General features: G+C 37.0%; 1 protein-coding gene across 3 annotated transcripts in view; it reads left to right on the forward strand.

Moving 5' to 3' along the window:
- Positions 1–2,912: 2,912 nt before the first annotated feature.
- LOC143041776 (WD repeat-containing protein 46-like) overlaps positions 2,913–27,798 on the forward strand; it is a 102,211-nt gene continuing 77,325 nt past the window's right edge. Inside the window, exons 1-4 of one of the 3 annotated variants that reach the window (XM_076213826.1) lie at positions 2,913–3,069; positions 9,591–9,850; positions 22,035–22,140; positions 22,615–22,750. In XM_076213826.1, the coding sequence (XP_076069941.1) occupies positions 9,599–9,850; positions 22,035–22,140; positions 22,615–22,750 (494 nt within the window). In that variant the 5' untranslated portion in view covers positions 2,913–3,069; positions 9,591–9,598. Of the gene's footprint in view, positions 3,102–6,377; positions 6,454–9,590; positions 9,851–22,034; positions 22,141–22,614; positions 22,751–27,798 lie in introns of those variants that run through there. The other 2 variants (XM_076213824.1, XM_076213823.1) reach the window with 2 other exon arrangements.

The raw sequence follows: 27,798 nt of genomic DNA on the forward strand, positions 1-27,798 counted from the left end.
GCCTTCGATAAGTAGTTTATAGCATCCTACTACATAAGCTGAAGGCCTTGGGATTAACAGGCAAATTGGGTCAATGGTTGCACAGCTTCCTTCATGACAGAGAGCAACACGTAGCCATCAATGGGGCAGCCTCAGAGCCACCAAAGAAATAAGGGGGATCGAAGATGGCAACCTCCTCCAGAAGGACCTTCCTTGAAAATGTGTACAGCTGGGCTGTTGACAACAACATGAAATTCAACGAAACCAATTTCGAACTGATGATATATGGCAAAAGCCTCACAAACAACATCCAACACTACACCGCAGCTTACGGAGAGATCGTAAACAAGGCGACTTAGAAATCTGGGAGTAAAGTTGAGTCGAGATGGCAATTTTACATTGACAACATTGTAACTGACAGCGCCAGAAAAATATCAGGTTGGATCCTTAAAACATTTACATGTGGAAGACCCTTGTATTACCTAAACTTGAATACTGCTGCCAAATGTGGAATCCAGAGTAGAGGGGAGATACAGGAATTTGAGAGTATCCAAAGAATCTTCACCAGCAAGATTCAGTGTGTAAAAGCCGAAAAAGACATAAACTACTGGGACAGACTCAAACACCTCAAACTTTATTCACTCCAAAGGCGCAGAGAACGGTACCTGATCATTTACACGTGGCAAATGCTGGAGGGTCACGTCCCCAACATTGGAGTAACACTCAGCCAAGAAAGGGCAAGAGGGAGATCTTGCCATGTTGAAAGAATAGCCAGCAGTACAAGAAGCACCATGTCTTCTCCAAACAAACTCCCCAACATCTTCAATAATCTTCTCAAGTACTTGAAGAACACCACATCCTGCACAGTGTAAGTATTCAAAAGATGGCTGGGTGCCTCCCTAGAAGAAATTGAAGACACATCTCCCACACCACTACAACAAGCTAGTACATCACTCCACTAGAGGCAACAAGGCCAGAGAGGAAGCAGTGGCAGTTCCTGTAGATAAGGAGGTCGGCGAGTTCGCCGAGATTTCCAAGTAACATAGTGTTACGAACACGTAAAAGTGCTTCTCGTAAACAACATAGTTCGGGTAGTTTATGATTAGCAGAGGTAGTTAGGCAGGCAGACAAGGAGGAGGAGGTGGTGGAGAAGAGGCGATGTCGTAACCAAAATACAGTGGGACAGTCAGATCGTGCTTTAAGAGGTTCAATGCTGAGAATCAACACAGCACTCCTAGAGGTCGGACGTCTCTCCACTCCAGCTCACTCAACAAGCACCCAGCAATCTTCGCCGGCCGGTAGTGGCGAGGAGATATATCTCCTTTGGTGCTGCCGGTCTGGCACAGGCCGAACTCTTCGTTGACGACGGCAGGCGGGTTTACACCAAGACAAATACACACATTTCCCAAGTCACGTAATTCTCTGTTTTCAGAGTAGTGCTTGGAAGAAAAGAGGCACACGCACATTTGCTCGCTGGCTTAGCAGAGGCCCAACCCAACTCTTAATCAGAACCCTTATCTAATCGCCGGCTGGTCGACGGAGGGGAATTGGGGAGCCTCTTTGTCCAACCGGCCCGCCACCTAACGCTGGTCTCTTCGCTGACGCTGGCGAGCGAGTTTACACTTCTGACATTTACACACAATTCCCAATCACGTAATTCTCTGCTTTCAGAGTTGTGATTGGAAGGAGAGAGATAGTACAACACCTGCCCGCCTGCCCCCCCCCCCCCTCGCACCGCCACTGAATCAACTCTACAGACTCTCAAACCCAACCTGGGGAAAAGCAGGAACAGCTCAGGCCTTACCTGGGGCTAAACAGGAACGCGCTCTACACGCGGGAAGTGAACTCTACTCACTTCCCGTAAGATACATACACAGACCTCTCACAAACATAGCCACGACCCACGCACAAACATCTACTCTTACTTTTTCTTCGACTAAAATTCGCTTCCTTTCTAACTTTCTCTTATACTACATCTTCTCATTTCAGATTACCTCCCACTAAAGATTTTTCCGTTTTCCCGCCTTTCTCTACTACTACGCCTCCTACCATTTTCTGAACTTTTGGTGATTTTGATCCCGGCGTCGGCGCCGCCGTCCGAGTTCCCTGTCCATTTCTCCCGAGCCACGACCACCAGCAGTCCCTGAACGCTCGCTTAATCGCCCGGTGACAATAGCCCTCTTTTTTTTTTTTTTTTCTTAAACACTACTATCTTTTCATTTTCTCACAGACATTCTTCCCCTCCCACAAAAACCGATTCCTCGCAAGCGAGTGGTCTTTCCTAGGAAATCAGAAATCAGATCGTGCTTGTAGCTTAACCGAACTGTGTCGTTAGACTGTTGTAGACATCGTCTCAAGCCGGTGGATTCTTGCACCCCCTTTGCCCACTATTGATAATCTTGTTACATTACCTGCATACGAACTGGAACAGTTGAATTGTGCTATTTATAATTACGTGAATGTGTATATTTTCATTGTGTAGAGGAATACCCAATTTGTTTGCCCTGAATTGATATAAGTGACCAAGGAAGATCGTGTGTTTTTGTTCACTCATACCATCTTTGTCGTTGCTACTGGGCTTGGCGAATCTTAGATGTTGTATTTGAACGACACTGTCCGGAGCCGTTCGAAGGAGCCCGGGTTGTTCGCAAGAAACGCAAAAATAAGAAAATAATGAGAAAAGAAAAAATAAACCAGAAGGAAGGTAAAAAAAAACTGAAAAGAATGCCAATAATAATAATAATAATAATAATAATTAATAATAATAATTAATAATAATAATAATAATAATAATAATAATGATAATGATAATGATAATGATAATGATAATGATAATGATAATAATAATGATAATAATAATAATAATAAAAACACAGAAATTTATATATTTTTTATATACAGCGATAGGAAGGCAAAACTATCGTAGAAAAACATGTAAACCGTCCATATTTATTACACGTGACGACTGTAGTGTAAACAAACGTGGAGAAGAGGAAACTAAATGTAGAAGTTAAATAAGCACATTGTTTCAGACTAGATTTTTATTGAAAAATACACTTCATCACCAAAAGGAAAGGGAGAAATATAAATGTGAATATTCCCTTTATTACTATTTCTCAAATGTGAGGATGTTATCATGTTTTCTTTCATTTGAAAGTGTTATAATATTTCGTCCATTTGCTTTTATCATTGTTCCGAAGCATCATTTGCCGTGGGAATGAGTAATAATAATTATATAGAACCAGTTTCAAGGTATAGTTCCAAGTGGTCCTATCCAGAAACATGGGTGATGGGACCACCAGGAAACGTATTTCCAAACTTATGGCAATGCCCTAGTAACTAGTTGCGAGTGGTACTTTAATAGTTAAACTTAGTTACGAGACATGGGAGTCAGTGCTTCTAATGACTAATCTATGTGACTATGACTATGTCTATGAATTTATGTAAATGTTTGAATGATTGAAGTTATTTCGACTATTATTTTAGACGCAGCTGAGATGGATCTCCAGTGATAGCTAGGTCAACACGAAAATGGAATTCCTAATATTTGAGCTGAAGTTGTTCTCATGGGATGCAAAAAGTCGCTATGAGTACAATGCAATTTGAATTATCCATCTAGCTGTCCTAGTTCTCGAGATATTGCATTTTGAATGGAATTAAATCGGGCCTATTTTGTCCCAGGAAATCGGACCGAAACGTGCGGTCTGACTAATCGCAGATCAAACGTAAACAATGACGGTTTTTACTGACAGGCACAATTTTATATAAAAAAATTAGCTTATGGTTGCATTACTTGACCTATTTTCTTTAAGATGTGTGATTTCCATGTAATTTGATAAAAGAATTACGTTTTTATCCTCTGCAAAATTACCCACCACAGCTACAAATACTGTCAAATTACATGAAAATCACACATTTTAAAGAAAATAGTTTGAATAATTCAACTAAATTTATATACAATCTATTACACTAATAACACAATAGTAACAAACTTAATAGTGTAGTTTGATCCATACCACCAGTGATCATAGATAGCTGGCAGGACGAATCATAGCTGTGGTCCGTAATATTACGGAGGATAAAAATGTAACCTCTTTGATCAAATTACATGAAAATCACACATTTTAAAGAAAATAGTTCAAATAATTCAACTATAAGTCTATTACACTAATAACATAATAGTAAGAAACTTAATAGAGTGAAGTTTGATCCATACCACCAGGGATAGATAAGATGGCGGGATGGATGTTGATGTTGTTGTTATCCGATAATCCGACCCAATAGAAAAAAACTAATTAGTACCACCGATTTCTCAGCTCTACCGTAACACGCTGCCTTTATTTTGTTATTAGAATAATCCGCGAGACTAGTAGTTTTTGTTTATTTTGGTCAGTTGCCAAAACACTGAATTTATTTAGCTCATTTTTTACGCTGAAACATAACCAATTTTCGATTTACTGCCATGTTTATCTTATGTTTTTATGTACCGACATGTAACTGATGATGTAATTGTTTGAAATTTACTACAATCATAGTAAATACACTCGCATAACATTTGTATGAATGAAATTTCCCGCGGTATGTAAATTTGGCCGTTTGCATGGTGTGCACATAAAATGACGCGCTATTGTGCTCGACATCGACGGCGGCGCCTCTGGTGGTGTTTGACCTACCTACCAGTGAGGACCCATGAGGGACAATGTAGCCTCTGTACCTCACCACGGTGGCTTAATCCTGCTTGTAAGGTTGTATTCATGGTGAAAAGTGCATATGTGATATGTGAGATGTTGGCATAAGTGCATAACTTCAATATTTAATTACTTCAAAAGTACGCATTTGCAACGGAAATGATGTACACCATCATTCATATCTCAACATTTCTCACCAGAAACACATAAGCCACATATCAAATTCTATGGTTGGGTGAAACTATAAATTGTCTGATTTTATTTTTTGTATGTTGGAATGGCTGTGTTGTGAATGAAGTCTGAAAGCAGTGGGTCAATTTTTAGAAGTGCACACCTATGTGATATAGCAATAGAAAATTAATGATTAATTTTGTTAATTATAATTATATATATTGTAATATGCCACTTTCTTGGTGGAAATCAATAATAAAAAAGTTTTTAACCCTCTCACTACGGGGCACATCACACGTCTGGCAGCATTATCTGCCAGATGTGCGATGTTGTGTCATAATAATCGCATTATGAAAAATAAAGTCACTGCTCAATTGCTCGTTCTCTTTCATCTGTGAATTTTGATAACCATAGAAAATATGATGAAGCCAGTTTAGAGAGAATGAGGGTCACGCAGGTACGACTACAATAAATATAATCAAGATGCCGACGTCGGCATCATCGCATACCTGCTTGCTCCTCATGACGCCTACATAGGTGTCACCGTATGGAAGTGGTTAAAATGATTTATTAAGGAATGAAGTCACGGCGGTTGAATGATACGCCATGTTTGTTTTGATAGATGCTGAGGTCGAAGAAATAAAAGGATAAATTCATTTCTTCTAACCTAACTAAACTATGTAACCTAACCTATATTTAGTAATTCGGTACCTCAAATTCTAAAGATCATCCAGGTCGTTGTCGTCATGGATGGTGACATACATACATATACCAAGGCTTTTTCCCCCTTCCAAGGGAGGTAGCCAAAAAGGGAAAGGCATAAAAACACTCCCACCCATTTCATCCCTAAAAAAACTCCACACCCCTCCCACCCTCCCTCTCATCTGAGCACCTCCTGGATGACGGGTCATCCCTGCACCTTGCCCACGGCCCTGGGTCAGAAGCAGTGTCGCAAGACACAGCACATCCATAGCAAGGCCGCTTCATTTAATCGGCGACCCCCCTCTCCGTCCCCCCTTGCATATAAGGAGAGGATGGGGAGAAATCCCTTCGGGCTGCGTCAAAATTTACTGATGGTGACAGCTTGATTATTATTGTACCTTGGGTAATTAACCACTTCCATATGGTGACGCCTACGTAGGCGGCATGAGGAGCAAGTGGGTACTCGATGATGCCGACGTCGGCATCTTGATTATATTTATTGTAGTCGTACCTACGTAACCTCCATTCTCTCTAAACTGGCTTCATCATATTTTCTATGGTTATCAAAATACATGGGTGAAAGAGAACGAACAATTGAGCACTGACTTTATTTTTTATAATGCGATTATTATGACGCAACATCGCACGTCGGGCAGCTAATGCTGCCAGACGTGCGATGTGCCCCGGAATGAAGAGGTTAACAGATGACAGCAGAACCCAGTGTTCTTTCAAAAAGTCCAAGGAAACCGTATTGTCTTTGTAACCGGGCTTATTAATGTCACCTGTAGTTGGAGAACACCTGGTCCACAACATGAAAGCCATTGTCTAATTGACAGTGACTGGACTGGACAGATGACAACATGGTGTCTGGACTGTATCCTAGCGGCTTTGTTCTTTAATAGATTTGCTTGTGGCAAGTATTTTTTGTTATTTATTTCCACCATGAAATTTGAATATCACGTTCATGTATTATAATTTACAAAATTAATATTTAATTTTCTAATGCTATATTGCATAGGTGTGCACAACTAAATACCAAACAGTGTAATCAGCTCAATCGTACTGATTAGGTTCTAACATTTGTATGCAACACTAATCTGGGTATTTTTTTTAGAAGTGCACACTGAAGTATAGCATTAGAAGATTAAATATTATTTTTATAAATTATAATACATTAATGTATTAGGTAATAGATATTTTTCTTGATGGAAAGCATCATCAAAAAAATTTGCTAAAACCTATGGAGAAATGAATGAAGTTGTGTAGACTTCTTTAGATCCCATCTTTGTTTTGATAGATTTGGAGGATGGAGATGAAGATGATGGCCTGACAATATCCATTATTAGATGCAGGTTAGGTTGGGTTAGAATAGATGAATTTAGCATACATTAATTTCTTTGACTTCCGCCTTTACCAAAACAAAGATGGCATCTCAAGTAGTCAAAGTGGTTTTGTTTGTTTATAGCTTTTAGCAACTGTTTCTATTATTAATTTCTGCCAAGAATAATTTATATTATATTGATGTATTATAATTTACAAAATTATCATTATTTAATTTTCTATTACTATATTGCATAGTTATGCACTTCTTAAAATTTACTATAATATGTTGCATCTCTGGAGTTTGCCATTGTGGAGGGGGGTTGGAAAGCTGTGAAAATATTTTTGCACTTACCAGGGATCAAACCTGGGCCTTCCGTGTTCTGAGGCAGGACCATTACCCACTGCTCTGTGGAGGCACAACATATGTTGCCTCTCTATTTTTCAGTCTCAATATATGGTATTATTCCAGTACCATGCAAACACATTTATCACTTATCTCGTTTTTTCCCATTTCAAAGATATATACTTCCTGTGGAATGGTTGCATTAGGATATATTACATTAGGAGGTATTAGACATTTTGAATATCATGTTAGATATCCATGTTTACATGATGATGTAATTTTATATAATATACTTTTCAAAATTAGTCTTAAAAAAAATCACATTTCTGCTCATGACTGCTTGTGGCAGTCTACTCCATTGATTTACTATCCTGATATTTGAAAATTCCAACCAGCCTCTTCATGGTTGTGTGGCTAGGTTTTGTAAGATTTAGGCAGTCCCCTCTGGTGTTCAGGTGATCCTCTTATTGCAAGGTATAAAGGGTTATTGTGCTTGACTGTGTCAATACTATGCATTATCTTATAAACCAGAATCATGTTAGCTAGGTCAATATGAAAATGGAATTCCTGATATTTGAGCTGAAGTAGTTCTCATGGGATGGAAAAAGTCGCTATGAGTATAATGCAATTTGATTTATCCATCTAGCTGTCCTAGTTCTCGAGATATTGCATTTTGAATGGAATTAAATTGGGCCTATTTTGTCCGAGGAAATCGGGCCGAAACGTGCGGTCTGACTGATCGCCGATCAAACGTAAACAATGACGGTTTTTACTGACAGGCACAATTTTATATAAAAAATTAGCATATGGTTGCATTATTTGACCTATTTTCTATAAGATGTGTGATTTCCATGTAATTTGATCATATAATTACGTTTTTATCCTCTGCAAAATTACCCACCACAGCTACGAATACCGTAAAATTACATGAAAATCACACATTTTAAAGAAAATAATTTGAATAATTCAATTATATGCAAGGTATTACGCTAATAACCCAATAGTAACAAACTTAATAGTGTAGTTTGATCCATACCACCAGTGATCATAGATAGCGGGCAGGACGAATCGTAGCTGTGGTCCGTAATATTACGGAGGATGAAAACGTAACTTCTCTTCGATCAAATTACATGAAAATCACACATTTTAAAGGAAATATTTAAAATAATTCAACTATAAGTCTATTACACTAATAACATAATAGTAAGAAACTTAATAGAGTGAAGTTTGGTCCATATCACCAGTGATAGATAAGATGGCGGGATGGATGTTGATGTTGTTATCCGATAATCCGACCCGATAGAAAAAAAAAACTAATTTAAACAACCAATTTCTCAGCTCTACCGTAACATACTGACTTTATTTTGGTATTAGAATAATCCACGATATTTGTAGTTTTGGTTCATTATGGTCAGTTGCCCGCACGATAAATTTATTAGCTCATCGACGGTAGCGCCTCTGGTGGTGTTTGACCTACCTAATCATGTCAATGTAATCTCTCTTCCAGTGTAGTAAGTATGGGTCAGCCTCTTTTCTTGTGATTTTTCAGCCAATTCCAGAACCAGTTTTGTAGCTTTCTATTGAACTTATAGTTTGTTGATATAAGAGCATGACAATATTGACACTGCAACCCCCCACTGTTCTCCATGGTAGATGGAAGGGCTGTAATGATCAGGGAAAATGTAGATTAAAAAATGAAATGAAGAAAAATAGGTTAATAGAACCCAATGTAATTAATCAAATAATATTAACTCAACCTAACGTAAGTGCTGTAGATTAACCTAACCTAACCATACTTAAGCTGAGCTAACTTAACATAACCTAATGTGGGTGAAAACTGAGGTTGTTGCTAAGGAGTCAGACCCCCAGTTTTATAGTGAAATATATCCCTGTGATTGACTAGCATGTCACAAAAAAATAGAAATATTAATGTAGAAAGGAATATTTATTTGCATGTTGAAAACATATAAGCATATACTGTGTAATGCTAAAAAAACAGAGAGTATAGCAGAATTGCCTAATAAAGGCAGTTTCGAGATTAGATAATACCTTGTGATTGTGTGATGTTATATACAACAGAAATATTAATAAGGAATGAAGATTCAGTTAATCAGTTAACAACTGATTCTATCTTAGTGCTTTCTGTTCTTGTGGGATGTCAATGTGAGTTCTAACAAAGGTTGCTTTCCTTCCTAGTACACTTCCAACTTCATCCAGACCCCACCATTATCATCATTGGTGCAGACCACATTTTTTTCATATGTCTTCCCCATGACTGAATAAAATGACCTCAGGCAGAAGCAGACATACTACTTTCAGTGGAATATTTTTCATTTACTTTTATTTGATTAATTTATTCATTTCTGATTTGTATTTATCCTCAGATTCAGAAATGGGGAAGCCTTCAGCACCAGTTAAAGGAAACAAACCCCACAAGAGGGGCAAATTGCCTTCCAAACAGGGTGGTAAGAAAGTGCCCCAAAGTTTTACAAATGCTGATGGTGTTAAAATAAAAGAAATGGAGATTAACAATGATGATATGAAAAGACCGGGTGGTGTGAAGAAAAAAAAGAAACTTTTCCCTGGAAGGAAACCAGTAGATCCCAAATTGGTTGAGAAGTACACAAAAGGTGAAGGAGTCAGAGTAAGTACGATATGAGTTCCTTGACAGTGTTGTGTGTATATCTCTCTGTCTTCACTCACTGTATCTCTTTTCAGTCATCTGTTTCCTCTATCTCCCATTTTTTCTGTTTTTTTCATCTGTGCACTGTATGGGGCAGAAACATGGAACATAAGAGAGGAAGAGTTTGAATGTGTTTGAGATGAAATGTCTGAGAAGTATGATAGGGGTTACTAGGCTGGATAAAGTGAGAAATGAGGAGGTGAGAAGGAGAGAGGTGGGAAAGGAGTTGGGAGATAGGGCTGATGAAAGAGTATTGTGATGGTTTGAACCCATGGAAATAATGAGTAAAGAAAAATTAGTAAAAGAGGTGTAGATGGCAGAGGTGGATGGAGTGAACTTGAGGGGACGGCCGAGGATGAGATGGATGGATGGGGCAAAAGGGGTATTGAGCAAGATGGTGATGTCTGTTGAGGAAGGTAGAAGAAATAAGATAAGGGTGAGTGGAGAATGGTTGTGTACAGTTGATGCTGTGATGCATGGAGTGGGTAGGGGATGGGGGCTTAGGGAATTGTTATGCGTGAATGATATTTTGACACAGCCTGAAGGAATTTCTCCCTATCTTCTCGTATTCTGCATGAGGGGGATGGAGAGGGGGAGTCACTGATTAAATGAAGTGGCCTTGCTGTTGATGTGCTGTATCTTGCTGCATTGCTTCTGACCCAGGGCAATGGGGGAGATACAGGGATGAACCCTCATCCAGGAGGAGCCAAGAAAAGGGGGAGGAAGGGATAGTGAATGGTAGTGGAGTGGGTGGGGATGAAATGGGTAGGAGTGAATTTATGTCATTTGACTTTGGCTACCTCCCTTGTAAGCGGGGAAAAGCTCATTGTGTGTGTGTGTATATGTTTTTTCATTATTTACCCTGCCATCATACACCCAACATTCTCGAGTTCTTCATTCATATTTTTTTCATTGGTTATTTTGTGTTCAATTGGGAGTGTTTTTTATGGTTTTGGCATTAGAGGTATTGAAATTTATTAATGTGCCTTCAGGTGATTATTTCTTTGTGTATAAGCTTGGCTTAGCAATGATTGTATGCCCTTTAACCCCCACAAATTTCAAGGGTCAGGTTTGTGTGTGTGTATTTACCTAGTTGTATTTTGTGGGAAGAGCTATGCATGTAGTGGTCTGCTATTGTATCTTTCCACATCCAGTTTTTTCTTAAAGTCATGTATAATTTTAGCACTCACTGTTTCCTCTTTCAGTTTGTTCCAGATATCTATCACTCTGTGTGGGAAACTATTCTTTTTCAGATGTCTTCTGTACCTGTCTTTCTTAAGTTTCTTCTCATCTCCTCTTGTATTCCTTCTGTCCCATTTTAGTAGGTCATCCCTATCAAGAATTTCCATCCCTTTCATAATACTATAATGGTTATCAAATCACCTCTTTCTGTTCTTTGTTCCAGGTTTGTTAAATTTAGTTTATCCAATCTTTGTATGTCAAATTGCAAAGTGTTGGTGCCATCTTTGTCATTGCTCTTTGAATTCTTTCCAATTTTTTTTTATTTTTTTATTGTTATTATTATTATTATTATTATTTTTTTTGTACTAGGTGTCCTTAGTGATGCTACATATTCCAATTTTGGTCTTATCAGTGTAACTAGTATTTTCTTTACCATTTCTTCATCCGTGTAATCAAAGGCTACTTTCATTGATCTTAATAAGTTAAAAGTTTCTTCAACTAATTTGTTGACATGTTTGTCTGGTGTCATGTCATTTGAGATAGTTGCTCCTAGGTCCCTTTCAGAGTTTACTTTTTTAACTTTGTACCAATTTTATATTGACCCAAGATTCTATTTTTGCTTTTACCAAATTCCATTATACTATATTTCTTAATGTTGAGGTTCACTTCACTTTTTTGACTCCATTTCCAGACTTTGTCCAAGTCTTCTTGAAAAGATTTGCAGTATTCCTCTACTTACTCTCTTCAATAGTTTCGCATCATCTGCAAGGAAGTTCATATAACATTCCATGCCTTCATCCATATCATTTATTTAAATAGCAAACATTTTTTTGAGCCAATACTGACCCTTGGGGGACTCTGCTTATCATATCTTCCCAATTTGAGTTCTTGTCTCAAAGTACCAACCCCATTTTTCTTTTGTTCAAGAAATCTTTCATCCATTCCAATAATATTCCTTGTATTCTACCTATTATTAAAAAAAAAAAAATAATAGCTTTTTGTGTGGTACTTTGTCAAAAGCCTTTTGTAAATCCAAGAAAGCACAATATGCCCATCTGTCTCTTTCTTGTATTATTTCTATTAATCATGAGTAAAACCAGATTGTTTAGGAATTAGTATATTGTTCTCTTCCAAGTGTTTAATCCATTTATTTTTAATAACTTTTTTGCTATTGTGCTTGTAAGGGATACCAGTTTATAGTTTGTTGGATTTTCTTTGTCTCCTTTGTATATTGGTACAATATTTGCATTTTTCTAATCTTATGGTACCTTTTCTTCTTTGAGTGAGAAGTCAATTATCTTGTGTATTATGTCCAGTTTACAATTCCATTAGGCCTGTTTGATTTTCTAACATCAAGGTTTTTTATTTGGTCCCTTATCTCTTTCTTTATCACCATTATTTCTTTCATTTTGGGAGATCTCCCTTGTTGTCCTTCATCCCAAATTTGTGAGCTTTCAATTGTAAATACAGACCTAAAATGCCTGGTCATTACTTTAGCCATTTCTACATCATCTATATATTCTTTATTTCCTTCACACAGTTTCATTTTTTCGTGTGTGTATTTTAGTTTATAATTTACATATATGTAAGATAGGTTAGGTTGGTCCTTGCATTTATCTATTATATCTTTTTTTGTAGTTTCTTTTTTTCTCCCTGTGTATATCCACATATTCATTTCTCAGTTTGATGTATGTTTGCCATTCGGTAATTTTTTTTGTCTTTTTTCCATTTTTTCCAGGCTTTGTCTCTTCTGTCTTTAATGTCACTACACTTTTTGTTTCTTCTTTGGTACATGTTTATCTGTTCCCCTCTTATATTTTTCTTTAAATATGTACCACTCTTCCATCTTTGTTTCTTCATTTGAAAATTTTTCCCAGTTTGTATTTTGAATTTTTTTTCTAAGTTTTGCAAAGTCCGTTTTGTTGTATATTAATCTTCCTTCTCTGTGTTTCTCATTTCTTCTTACATTTTGTTATTTAAGTTTGAACTCTTTTAGTGCGTGGTCACTCTTCCCAATTGGTGTCTTATAATTCATTTTGTCCACGATTTCAGGCTTAGATGTGAATAATAGGTCTAGTCTTAACAGTTCTTCATTGTTTCTATATCTGGTGTGTGTGTATTTACCTAGTTGTAATATACGGGAAAGGAGCTATGCTCGTGGTGACCCATCTTTGTATCTTTCAGCATTGAGGTTTTTCTTAAAATCTTGAAAAGTGTTTGCACACACTGTTTCTTTATCAAAATTATTCCAAGTATCCAGCACTCTGTGTGGGAAACTTTTTTTTTCAGATCTATAATTATCCTTTTTTGAGTTTCTTTTTGTGTCCTCTTGTTTTTCCATTGTCTCATTTTAGTAAATCATTCCTATCAAGAATTTCCATTCCTTTCATGATTTTATAGATAGATCTCCTCTTTCTCTTCTCTGCTCTGGTGTTGGTAATTCCAATTTGGATAATCTTTGTTTATTTGGAAAGAGCTGGTGCCAACTTTGTTGTTGCTCTTTGTATTCTTTCTAATTTCTTTATATTCTTTTTTAGTACTGGGTGTCCATAATGTTGCTGCATATTCCATTTTGGTCTTATTAATGTAACTAGTATTTTTTAAAAATAATTTCTTCATCCAAGTAGTCAAATGCCACTTTCATTGACCTTAATTGGTTGAAGGTTTTTCCGACTATTTTATTGATATGTTTGTCCGGAGTCATGTCTTTGCTGATTATTACTCCAAAGTCTCTTTCCAAGTTCATTTTTTTGACTTCTTCACCAATTTTATAATTATTTGATATTCTGTTTTTACTTTTTCCAAACTTCATTATACTACATTTCTTGATATTGAAGTTCACTTCTCATTTTTGAGTCCATTTCTAGATTTTGTCCAGGTTTGACTGTAATGATTCACAATCCTCCTCTGTTCTTACTTTCTTTAGTATTTTTGTGTCATCTGCAAAGAAATTCATATAACACTCTACTCCTTCATCCATGTCATTTATATATATGGCAAACACGATTGGAGCCATCACCAAACCTTGCGGGACACCACTTATCATTTCCCGTTTCGAGTATTTATCTATAATTACTACCCTCATTTTTCTCCCAGTCAGGAAGTCTTCCATCCACTCCAATGATTTTCCTCTGATGCCACCTATTGATTCTATTTTTCTTATTAATTTCTTGTGTGGTACCTTATCAAATGCTTTTTGTAGGTCTGGATAGGCACAGTCTGCCCATCCATCCCTCTCTTGTATTATTTCTATTAGTCTTGAATAGAAGCAGATCAGGTTTGTTGTACACAATCTTCCTTGTCTAAATCCAAATTGATTTGGATTCAGTATGGTTTTTTCTTCCATCTACTTTTGATAACTTTTTCACATTTTTGCTATTGTGCTTGTAAGGGAGACCGGTCTGTATTTAGTTGGATTTTCCTTGTTTCCTCCTCTATATATTGGTACAATATTTGCATTTTGTGGTACCTTTCCTTCTTTGAGGGAGCATTTGATTATATTGTATATTTTATCTGTTAACTCCTTTATGCATTCTTTTAGTATCCAATTTGCAATTCCATCTGGACCATGCGATTTTCTGACATCAAGGTTTTTTATTTGGTCACTGATTTCCTTCTGAATTACAGTTATTTCCTTCATTGGGGGAGGATTTCTGTCTATTCGCTCACAGTTAGGTGAGCTCTCAATTGTGAATACCGATTTGAAATTATTGCTCATAATTTCTGCCATTTCTTGTTGTTCTGTATATTCATAATTTCCCTGGTGCAGGTTTTCTATTTATTGTTTGTTTTTTAATTTACCATTCACATATCAGTAAAATAGTTTAGGTTCCTTGCATTTTTCTATTATTTCTTTTTCATAGTTTCTCTTTTCATCTCTGCATATTTTTACATAATCATTTCTTAGATTGATGTATGCAATTTGCTCTTTTTTTCCATTTTTTCCAAGCTTTGTCTCTTTTATCCTTAGCTTCACTACATTTTTTGTTGTACCAGTTCTATATGTATACTCTTTCTTGCTTTTGTTGTGGTACATATTTGTTCACTCCCTAATTATAAATTTCTTTTGGTATATTCCATTTCTCTTCCATCCTTGTTTCTTCCTTTAGGAATTTTTCCCAGTTTGCATTATGATTTTTTTTTTAAGTTTCTCGAAATTCGTTTTGTTGTACATTGGTCTTCCTATTCTATGTTCCTCATTTCTTTTTAGGCCTATTTGCTCTTTTAGTTTGAATTCTATTAGTACATGGTCACTTTTTCCTATTGGTGTTTTGTAATCTATTCTGTCCACAATTTCAGGCTGTGACGTAAGTATTAAATCCAGTCTTGATGGTTCCTCATAGTTTCTGTATCTAGTATTTTCCTTTATCCACTGAGTCATCGTGTATTCAGTGGTCATATCGAGCAGCATGTTGCCCCAGATGTCTTCTCCATCCTTTACTGTCATTTCTTCCCAACATATTTCTTTTGAATTAAAATCACCCATAATTACTATATTTTCCCTTTCCTTCGGTATATCAGTTGGTTCAGACTTAGTATCTTCCAACAGTTTGGAATGATTGCTTTTTGTACAGGACTGTGTTTTGGGGGGCACATACACTACTATAAATTTTCTACTTTTCATGTGCTTGCTTTCAACTTTCATCATAAGTGATTCTATATTGTTTTTTCCCTCTGTTATTTTTGTCACATTTAAGTATTTCCTAGTCAAAAATAATACTTCCCCACCCTGTTTTTCCTTTCTATTCTTCGTCCAACAGTTGTATAGACCTTGTCCCACAGTGTTTGGTGGTAGATTACTTTTTAATTTAGTTTCTACTATTCCCATTATGTCTGGTTTTTCTAATGCCAGATAGTCATTTAGTTCATTCAATCCTGAAATCATTCCATCTATGTTGGTATAGGTTACCTTTAATTTTTTTATTTGTTGTCTTTTTCTGTCTACTTTGTTTCCTTTTTCCTGATATACCATTTTCTCAGCCCCAGTTCTTCTATCAAAAAAGAAAAGAAAAAAAAATCATTCTTTTCAGTCTCAGTTTTTTTTTTTTCATTTGCTTCATTTCTAAGTTCCTTTCCTTTTTCTTCATTGCTCATTTATTTTTTTCATCCATAAATTTTTGTGTTGTTCACTATTTGCTAGTTTTGTGTTTCTAGATAGTACTTCCTCTGCAATAATTTGTACATACATATATCAAAGGCTTTTTCCCCCTACATGGGGGGTAGCCAAAAAGAAAAAGGCATAGAAACTACTCCCACCCATTCCATTTCCTAATTTGTGACCTAAATTTTACTTTTAGTGGCCTATATTTTTTCTTTTGAGTATCTACCTATTCTCTATGTTTCAGTTTCTTTATCTAAACTTTGTCCCTCCTCTTGAATCTCAGAATTTCTTTAGCAATCTCTTTTTCCTCTTTTTCTCTGATATCTAGGAACATTATGCTTTTCTTTGATGCCATAGATTACAATGCATCTTTTTTTGTCCACTGTGTCCCTAACCAAATTACCTTTCTCTTTAATCACTTGGATTACCATTTCTGTAGCATTCTCCCTGACCTGCTGTTCCACTATTTCTTTAAAAGATAATTTTTGCTTTCCTGTTCTACTTTCCACTGTTTCATTATTTCTTGGAAGTCATTTTCTTTCATATTTTCTTCCACTTTCTCGATCATTGCCTGTATTTGATCCTTCAGCTCTTTCTTTAATGCCTCATTCCTATTCATATCTTCATTTTTCAATCTTTCATTTTCTCCCTTTATCCTAATTAGTTCCATTTTCAACTCATCTATTTCCCTGTTATTTTTTTCATTGGCCTTTTTTAATAGGGCTACTTCTTTGTATATACTTATGCATTTACTTTTAAGTTTGATTATTTCATCTAACAATTCGTTGATTTCCCTATTTCTTATTATATTTTTAAACCTGGGTTCTCTATACATATTATTATTATCCCTATCAAATTCCGAAAATACATTCCTTTCAAACCTTTGGTTTGTCTTTGATGTCTTGTTCAGGCACGTCCTTTTCTGTATAACCCCAAGCAACGACTCGATTGTACTCATGTGTAGGCATCTTTTTGCTGGTTCCTTGTCCCTATGTCCTTCATTTTTCCTTCCATTTTTAGTAACTGATCATGAAAAAGAATAAAGATACAAAGACAGTTACATTGTTAGATACTTGAATTACATATCTCCCTTCTCGTTTTGTGTGAACAAGTAGGTAGGTGTTGGTTGGTTCCAAATTTATCCGTTGGTGAATCACTAGCTAGTGGTCTGGAGCATGTTTTCAATACATCTTGCTTTAATTGCTGCTCGTGTAATGTGTGTATTTACCTAGTTGTATTTTACAGGAAGGGGAGCTATGCTCGTAGTGTCCCGTCTTCATATCTCATTTTATCAAACCTGTTTTTAGATTCATGTATCATTTTTGCACACACCACATTTTCATCTAATTTCTTATGTGGCACCTTATCAAAAGCTTTTTTCAGGTCTAGAAATGCACAATCAGCCCATCCATCTCTTTCTTGTATTACATCTATGAGTCTTGAATACGAACACATGCATGGAAGAATTAACTGACAAAATATATGATATAATTAAATCATCAATTAAAGAAGGAAAAGTACCATTGGACTGGAAAAAAGCAAACATTGTACCAATTTATAAGGGAGGTGATAAGGAAGATCCATCTAACTACAGACCGGTCTCACTAACAAGCACAATAGCAAAAATTTGTGAAAGAGTGATCAAAAACAGATGGGTTAAGTACCTGGAAGAAAAATCTATACTGAACCCAAATCAATTTGGATTTAGACAAGGGAGATCCTGTACAACAAATCTGATTTGCTTTTACTCAAGATTAGTAGACATAATAGAAGAAAGAGATGGATGGGCAGACTGTGCTTTTCTGGACCTGCAAAAGGCATTCGATAAGGTACCTCATAGGAAACTAATAAATAAGATAGAGTCAAAAGGTGGCATCAGAGGAAAATTATTGGAATGGATGAAAGACTTTCTGATTGGGAGGAAAATGAGAGTTGTAATTAGAGAAAAATTCTCCAACTGGGAAGAAGTAAAAAGCGGGGTCCCGCAAGGATCAGTACTGGCACCGATCATGTTCGCTGTATACATTAATGACATGAATGAAGGCGTGGAGTGCTATATATATTTTTTTGCAGATGATGCAAAATTACTTAAGAAGGTAAAAACGGAAGAGGACTGCAACTCATTGCAACAAGATCTGGACACAATATGGAATTGGACTAAAAAATGGGAAGTAAAATTCAATATTAAGAAATGCAGCATAATGGAATTTGGAAAGAGTAAAACGAATATCAAAAGATTACTGAATTGGGGAAGAAAAAATAAATAAAACAAACTATGAAAAAGATCTTGGAGTGATGATTGGAAAGGACATGAAACCAGATAAGCATATAAACAAGATGTTCGGAGAAACCTACAACTTATTGAGAGCAATCAAAGTGGCATTTACCTATATGGACGAAGAAATGATATGGAAAATAATTACTACACTAATAAGACCAAAACTCGAGTACGCAGCATCACTTTGGACACCCAGTACCAAAAAGAATATTAAGAAACTAGAAAGATTACAAAGAGCGACAACAAAACTAGCACCGACACTCGCCGAACTAACATATGAGCAAAGACTATCCAAATTGAACCTACCAACTCTGGAACAAAGAAGAGAAAGAGGAGATTTGCTAACTATCTACAGAATAATGAAAGGAATGGAAGTTTTAGACAGGAACGACCTATTAATGTGTGACAACGGTAAAACAAGAGGACACGGAAAAAAATTGAAAAAGGATAGTTATAGAAAAAACTTGAAAAGGAACCGTTTCCCACACAGAGTGATAAATACATGGAACAAATTAGACAACAAAACAGTATGTGCTAACACTACAAGATTTTAAGATAAAACTTGATGCGGAGAGATACAAAGACGGGTCACCACGAGCATAGCTCCCCTCCCGTATATTACAACTAGGTAAATACAACTAGGTAAATACATGATCTTCCTTGTCTAAATCCAAATTGCCTTGGATTTAGTACATTATTTTTTTCCAAATGCTTTACCCAAATTTTAGCTACTGTACTTGTAAGAGAGACTAGTCTATAGTTAGTAGGGTCTTCCTTGTTTCCCCCTTTATATATTGGTACTATATTTGCTCTTTTCCAATCTTCTGGAACTTTTCCTTCTTTCAATGAACTGCTTATTAGACTATGCATTTTTGTCTGTTAGTCCAGTTTGCCATTTCATCTGGTCCATGTGATTTTCAAACATTGAGATTACTCAAGTGATTCATTATTTCTTTCCTTGTTACTTCTATCTCTTTCATAGGGGGGACTTTCTCCTCCCACTCGACATCTCTAAGTTGTATGTTCTCCCTTGTAAAAACTGATTTTAAATGCTTGTTCATAATTTCTGCCATTTCTATTTCCTCTGTGTATTCTATTCCTCCTTGTCATAGTTTCACTAATTCTTATTTGTTTTTCAATTTGTTTACAAATCTATAAAATAGTTTTGGTTGCTCTTTACATTTTTCTATAACATCCTTTTTGTATTTTCTCTTTTCTTCACTGTGCACCTGTACATATTCATTTCTATAATCAGTATATATTTTCCATTTTTCAGGTTTTTTGTTTTTCCTCCATTTTGTCCAAGCTTTATCCCGTTTATCTTTTAACTCTCTACATCTTTAGTTGTACCAACATTCTACATATCCTTTTTCTTGTTTTTGTCTTGGAACATACTTTTCCACTCTTTTATAAATTTTTGTCAAAATTTTCCATTTCTACTGTTGTTTCCTCTTTGTATATCCTTTCCAGTCTGTTTTTTTTATATATTTTTTTCTCATCTTTTGATTTTTTTCCCATACATCATTCTTTCCTTTCTATATTGTTCGTTTTTTCTCATGTATTTTTCTTCATTTAGCTCCAGTTCTGCTAATTTGTGGTCACTTTTATTAGTGGTGTCTTATATTCAATCTTTTCCATTATTTCAGGATCAGATGTGATTATTAGATCTAGTCTCTATGGTATTTCTTCATTGTGTCATTGTATGTTCTATAATCAAATCAAGAAGTACATTTCCCCATAGGTCGTCTACACCCTTCACTGTCATTTCTTTACAATTAAAGTCACCCATTGTAACTATTCTGCCTCCATCTTCCATTATTTTATTTTGTGTTATCCTTGTGTCTTCTAACATATTCTTGTGTTCTCTCTTTTCCCACAAAGCTGTTTTAGGAGGCACATAATTTACCACAAACTTCCTGTTCTTTCCCTGTCCTCTATTTCCATCATAATTTCCACTCTATTCTTTCCATATGTAACATTCCTCACATTTATATCCTTAGTCAGGAACATAACTCCACCACCTTGTTTTACTTCTCTGTTTCTAATCCAATAATTATATACACCATGTCCTACACTGTTGGGTGGTAATGGACTTTTCAATTTTGTCTCCACAATTCCCATTATGTCGGGTTCCTTTTCCATCAGGGAATCATTCAGTTCATTCAAGCCATATTTGTGAAGGACATTTTTAATTTTCTGTTATCTCCATCCTGTTTTCTGTTTCCCTTCCATTTTTTCTCCTATGAACCATTTCCTCACTTTCATAGCCACTACTCATCCATAGAATTTCTCTTTGACTCTGTTCTTTTCTCGTTTTTTTCCTTACCTTCAATTCTTTTTGTTTTCTCTTCCTCTCTTTCCTCTTAATTCATCTCTCTTTTTATCCATACCTGTTTGTACTGATCACTTTCTGCTATTCCTGTTTTTGATAAGACATTCTCTGCTGTCATTTGTGACCTGAATTTAATCTCAATTGGTCTGGTCTTGTCTATACTGTATTTACCTAGTCTATATATTCAATTTCTTTCCCTATTTCCTGTTCACCTTCTTGAAATATTTTTAGTACCTTGTTCACTCTTTTTCTTCTCTTACTCCTGTAGTCCTATTTGGATTATGTTTCTCTTCCATTCCTAATATAATTATACATTTCTTTTTATCTGCTAAGTCTCTTACTATATTCTCCTTCTCTCTCATCACTTTAATAACTGTGTCCTTAGTGTGTTCCTTCATCTGTTGTTTCACTATATCTCTAAATTCAGTTTTGCTATTCTCCTGAACCTTTTTCCAACCACTTACCTCTTTTGCTATGGACTCTTTATTCTCTTTATTATTCCTCTTTAATTCCTCATTCTCATCCTTTACTTCTTTTAACTGTCTTTTTAATTCTTCTATTTCTTTATTTAGGTTTTGATTCTCCTTCTTTAGTTCTTCCAATTTATCAACTCTTTGTGTTATCAGCACAAATTGACTGAACATAAGCTCCCATGATTTGTTAATTTTTGTTAGGTTTTCCTGTAGACTTGCTAATCTGGGCAGTTGTCATCTCCTCCCTCATTAAATCCATAGAAATAATTGTCTCCACTTTCTGTTGTGCTGCTCTTATCTATATTTCTAATTTTTATGCCCTTACTGATTTATTCGACCTCACCTATGTCGTCTGCACATCTCTTGCTTACATTCCTTCTGGCATCCAGGGCCCATTTGTCCCCTTCCTCATTTTCTTCTGTTTTCCTCAATAATCCCTCCCCTTCTTTTTCTTCACCTTTCCACTACACCATGAGCTTTCCCTTTCCCTACTAATACAACACAGGTACTCCCTCCTCATTGAATTCCATGAAAATTGTGTTTTTTCCTGAGTTCCAATCTTCGTTGTCAATTCGACGATCGTGTGTGTGTGTGTGTGTGTTTGCCTAATTGTAATATACAGGAAAGGAACAACTCTTATGGGGTCCTGTCTCTTACTCTCCATTTAACACATGTGTATGTATAAAGCATGCTGAGACAGTTCCACTTAGTAATGGGTTTCTTTGGAGTCCTAACATTAAAATTGTCATAGTAGTAATTAGATTATTTTTGGCCTGCAGGTGAAAAAATTTAAGAACCCTGTAAAGCGTTACAAAATGAAGAGGAAAGAAGCCATGATCAAAGCAGGAGAGAAGGACACGGCTCGAACAGAAATTCTTTTGACAGGTATGAAGCAAGTAATTGATATGTATATATTTTTTCATATACTGTATATAAGTGGCAATTGCTGGTTACCTGAAGGCCAAGGGTCTTCTGCAAGAGAGACAAGGGGGGAATAGTTTGATTTGATACTTTCCAATTCCATTTTAAGGTAATAGTTGAAATGGACTGGATAGTAGTTTGGCAAACACCACAAAACAGCTTGAATTTATATCTTTATGGTTTCTTCTTTAATTATTAAGTGCTACATATAATTTTTCTGGTTTATATTAAGAGAGATTACTTCATTTAACTGTTTTTTATTTCCATGATCTTTGATTCTTGATCAGAATTTTGATCTTGATATTTTGATATCTTTTCTACCCTACTCCCATAAAAAAATCTATTCAACTGTGTCATTTCTCCATGCCTGATTCTGGTGGCTGTTGTACATGTATACAAATATTTTTGTCATATAGTTATGAGTACTTTATTCCATAGAATCAAGTGGTCATCTAGAAGCTGAGGAAGGGACCTATTCTTCTCGTATCACTCAGCAGGAAATTCGAGAAGCTGTTGATATCACAACAGCAGCTAAATCATTTGACCTCACACTTCATGAATTTGGACCTTACAAGTATGTACTTTTACTATATTTCTATGGAGAATTATTACAGGAACTTTAAATATGGTCTGTAGAAAGGAATTGAGACTGAAGAACATGTGGGTAAAATTTATAGTGCGGTAGTCTGCTATTTTTCTGTGTGAGGGGGCGGAGAAGGGGGGTTGCCAGTTAAATGAAGCAGCCTTGCTGTGTATGTGCTGTGTCTTGCTGCATTGCTTCTGACTCAGGATAGTGGGTGAGATACAGGGATGATCTGTCACCCATGAGGAGTTAAGATGAGAGGGAGGAAAGGGTGGTGGATGGAAGTGAAATGGGATAGCGTGCATATATGCCTTTTGACTTTGGCTACCTCCCTGGTAAGGGGAAAACGACCCTTGGTGTATAGATAAATAATCTAGAGCATTATCTTTGATTATCTCTGAAAATGAGTTTTATGATTTGGAATATAGAAAAGGGTTAACACAACCAAGAAGCAATATCCTCACATTACAATGTGTTCACCCTCAGTTTATTCACAGGTAACACAAAATTCATTATCTCTTCTCTGATAACTTCCCAAAGGTTGACATCTTCCCACCATAGATTTTGCAGAGAAAAATAAACCCACCCACAAAAAGACATACATGGACTACAACAAAGAAAATAGCCAGATTATAAATGAATCAGTGCATTGCTTCAGGTCTCTCTTGCAGGGAACCCACAACTTCCCCCAAGTTCACTCCATCCACATCAGCCTTCCACTTTTTTTTTTTTCTTTTTTTTTTGTTGCGCTAGTCTTTCTTCATTCAGTCTTTTCATATGCTCAGACCCTTACAGTATTCTTTTATCAACCCTATGGGCCAGCTCCCTTTCCACCTCTGCTCTTCTCATCTTATTTCTCACTATATCCATCTTTATAACTCCTACCATACTTCTTCACATGACACTTCATTCCCACTAGGCATTTACTTGCTTCCCTCACTTATCCATTCCTTGTTCCATGTGATCCAAAATAATTAAAACTATCCTCCTCCTTAAGCCACTCTTTCAGACTCATCTCTAGCTCACTGCCATTCTCATCCCTTGTACATCTTTTCACTATACTTTTACCCAAAATTACCTTCAGCTTCCTATTATCACATGCCTTCCCAAATTCCATCACTAACTGCCTTAGACCATCCCCTGACCCAGCCAAAAGCATTGTCATCAGCAAACAACTGTTTCACCTCCCACTTACCTCTACTCTCACAAACCATCTCTAATACCCAGCCCATCACCCTCAAATTACCTTCCATGCCATCCCTTCCATGTACACATTGAACAACCATGTTAACCTTACACAGCTGTGGCACATCCCTACCTTCTCCTCAAACCACTCTCACTTATCATTCTCAATCCTAACACAAGCTCTATTCTATCTATTTACCAAGGGCTTCTTCCCCCTTATAAGTGAGGTAGTCAAGTCAAAGGCACGCACCCATTCCCGCCCATTTGAACACCCTTGTTTCCTGTATATCTTAGCTCCTTTTGAATAAAGGGTCATCCCTGTCTCCTGCCCACTCTCTGGGTAGGAAGCAATGTAGCAAGACACAGCACATCCACAGCAGGGCAGCTTCACTTACATGGTGGTTCCCCTTCCTATCCCCTCATGTGGAAAATTGAGAAGATAGGGAGAAATCCCTTCAGGCTTCATCAAAATATCATTCATACATAATCATCCTTCACTTGCCCCAATCCTCTGCATTCTCCCTTGCTCAATAAGACATTCCCCACTTGCTGAAAGCCTCTTTCACCCCACCCATCCATCTCATCCTCAGTTGTCCCCTCAAGTACTCCATCCATCTCTGCTTTCCACACCTCTTTTGGTAATCTTTCTTCACTCATATGTCCAACCCATCCATATAATTTTTCATCAGTTCCATCTGCCAGCTCCTTTTCCATCACTGCTCTCCTACTCACCTCCTCACCTCGTTTCTCACTCTTTCCAACCTTGTAAACTTTACCATTCGCCAGCCTCATAAAGAAAGTGCCTGAGTCATTTGTCCAACTTTTCAGGAAATCGAAAAAAAAAAAAAAATTCTATTTTGTAAATGTACATAATGTTCCTCCTAATGTAGTTTTAACCTACTCAGACACTAAATAAAACATTGGGAATTGTACCACAAGGAGCAATGAAAAATTAATTAGAAAAAAAAAAAATCCAGAAATTGATGAAGAATTACTTAGGCAATTTCTTTACGAGGGTGATGATATACTTCTTAGACAGTTCATGTCAAACACTTTATGTCAAACACTTCCGAGCTTCCAAGCTGTCAACACCTCTCAACTAGAGCTTCGAAGGCTGCTGAATAAGATTAAAATTCTCAATAGTGCAAGGAAAACAAGAGGCATGGTTTGTATTGAATGGGAGAGGGAGCACTTGTGGTTACCCAAAATGATTTCTCTGTAGTGTTAAATTGATCTAATGAAAGAAAATAAAAACAATGATTTTGAGCTGAATGTCTACTCAAACGCAGAGCCCTCTGAAGGGGCTACACTGAAAGTTAATGTAAACAGAAGCCTGGAGACACCAAAAGGGATGATTAGATTTTATAACAAAGACACCTTTTCTGGTTTTGGTAAGTACGAAAGAAAAAAATTGAGTTGAAGCTCAGACATGGAAAGGGAGATGAGTATTAATAGAAAATTATGGGAGAAAGAATTCATAGAACTAAGGAAGGAGATTGTGGATTTAACAAAAGGTCTTTTTGAAGCTAACGAGATATGTGAACTAAAGAAAATAAATTTCAAACTAAATAAAGAGCTAAAGGGATTAACATACATACATACATATACCAAAGCTTTTTCCCCCTTACCAGGGAGGTAGCCAAAAAGGACAAGGCATAAAATCATTCCCACCCATTCCATCCCCGAAAACACTCCACACCCCTCCACCCTCCCTCCCATCTTAGCACCTCCTAGATGACGGGTCATCCCTGCACCCTGTCCACTGCCCTGGGTCAGAAGCAGTGTCGCAGGACACAGCACATCCATAGCAAGGCCGCTTCATTAAATCGGCGACCCCCCTCTCCGTCCCCCCATATAGAGGAGAGGATGGGGAGAAATCCTTTTGGGCTGCATCAAAATTTTTGCTCACACACACTACCTCACCCCCCCATTCCCCCATCCATTCCACCTCATGCATCACAACATTTTCCATGTACAACCGTTCTCCATTCACCCCTGTCTTCTGTCCTCTCCCGTCCTTCCTCAACAGACATTCCCCTCTTCCCCAAAGCCCTCTTCACCCCATCCATCCATCTCATCCTAGGACGTCCCCTCATGTTCACTCCCTCCACATCTGCCTTCCATACCTCCTTTACTAGTCTTTCTTCACTCATTCTTTCCATGTGTCCAAACCATCCTAATACTCTTTCATCAACCCTATCTCCCAACTCCCTTTCCACCCCTGTTCTCCTCTTCACCTCCTCATTTCTCACTCTATCAAGCCTAGTAACCCCCATCATACTTCTCAGACACCTCATCTCAAACACATTCAAGTTCCTTCTCTCTACCTCTCTTATGTTCCATGTTTCTGCTCCACACAGTGCTGTTGGCACAATCACTCCTTCATACAGTCTCCTCTTAGCATCCATTCCCAAATTTCTATTCCTCATTACACTTTTTAAACCACCAAGGCATTTACTCGCTTCTCTCAATCTACATTCTACCTCCACCTTCACTCCACCTTTTCCTGCCACATTTGCACCCAAGTATCTAAAACTATCCACTTCCTCCAGTTGCTCTCCCATAATGCTCACTTCCAGATTACTGCCACTTTCACCCCTTGTACATCTCATCACCTTACTTTTACCCACATTTATCTTCAGCTTTCTTCTATCACACACTCTCCCAAACTCTGTCACCAACTTCCTCAATCCCTCCTCCGAACCTGCCACAAGCGCAGTGTCGTCCGCAAACAACAGCTGGCTCACCTCCCACTTTTCTCCATTTTCTTTAACCATCTCCAATCCCTGACCCACTACCCTTGCATTCACCTCTCGCACCACCCCATCCATGTACAGACGCTCCTCAACTTACGTTTTAGCTGCGTTCCGAACGGCCGAACGTAAGTTGAAAATGAACGTAAGTTGTTACTGTACTATACATCTGTAAATTCTATTACCGTATCTTATAAAACACCCCTAAATAATTAATTATACACATAACTTTGTAAAATACAGTAAACTTCCACTTATCCGAACTCCAAGGGGGATTAGAAATGTCCGATTAACCGAAATGTTCTGTTAATCCGACTTTGTATGTTTCATTCCCGTAGATTTTTATGTGGTAATGTATGCAATATACCTGTAAACTTAACATACACATGGAAATGCTTATAATAGTTCATAAACATATTCTATAGAGTATATACAGCCGATTAGGTGTAAACATGGAGTGTGCTGCCACCGTGTGAGCACTTAGTGAAGCTTGCGGGTGGCGGAAGAGGCGGCGGGGTGTTTGAATGCTCGGTTGAGATCCAAATACATTCAGTTGAAGTGATGGCTACCGTATTGAGAAAATATTCGGTTAATGCGATTATTCGGTTAAAATGCGTTCGGATAAGTGCGAGTTTAATGTAATATTAAATTCAAGCAACATAAATTTAGATGGTGGTGGAGGAGGAGGCAAGGCACGTTCAGTCTGTCGTTTGTATCATGTAAACAATGGACGCAGCATCATGCGTAAGTATCGTTTGAACTATGGAGAGCGCGCTAAACTAAAAAATTCACTCAAAAAAAATTTACCATTTTTTTTTTACAGTCAGTTCAAATGTAAAATCGAAAAAACGTAAAACGAATGAACGTAAGTAGAGGAGCGTCTGTATAAGTTGAACAGCCAGGGTGACATAACGCATCCCTGACGAAGTCCCACCTTTACCTCAAACCACTCACTCTCTCCATTTCTAATCCTGACACAAGCTCTACTACTCTCATAAAAACTCTTGACAGCTCCGAGAAGCTTTCCTCCTATCCCATATATCCGCATAACCTCCCACAGTGCCTTTCTGTCTATCCTGTCGTAAGCCTTTTCCAGATCCA

This window comes from Oratosquilla oratoria, chromosome 32, assembly GCF_046742065.1.
Source record: "Oratosquilla oratoria isolate Oo_2021 chromosome 32, ASM4674206v1, whole genome shotgun sequence".
NCBI lineage: Eukaryota > Metazoa > Arthropoda > Malacostraca > Stomatopoda > Squillidae > Oratosquilla > Oratosquilla oratoria.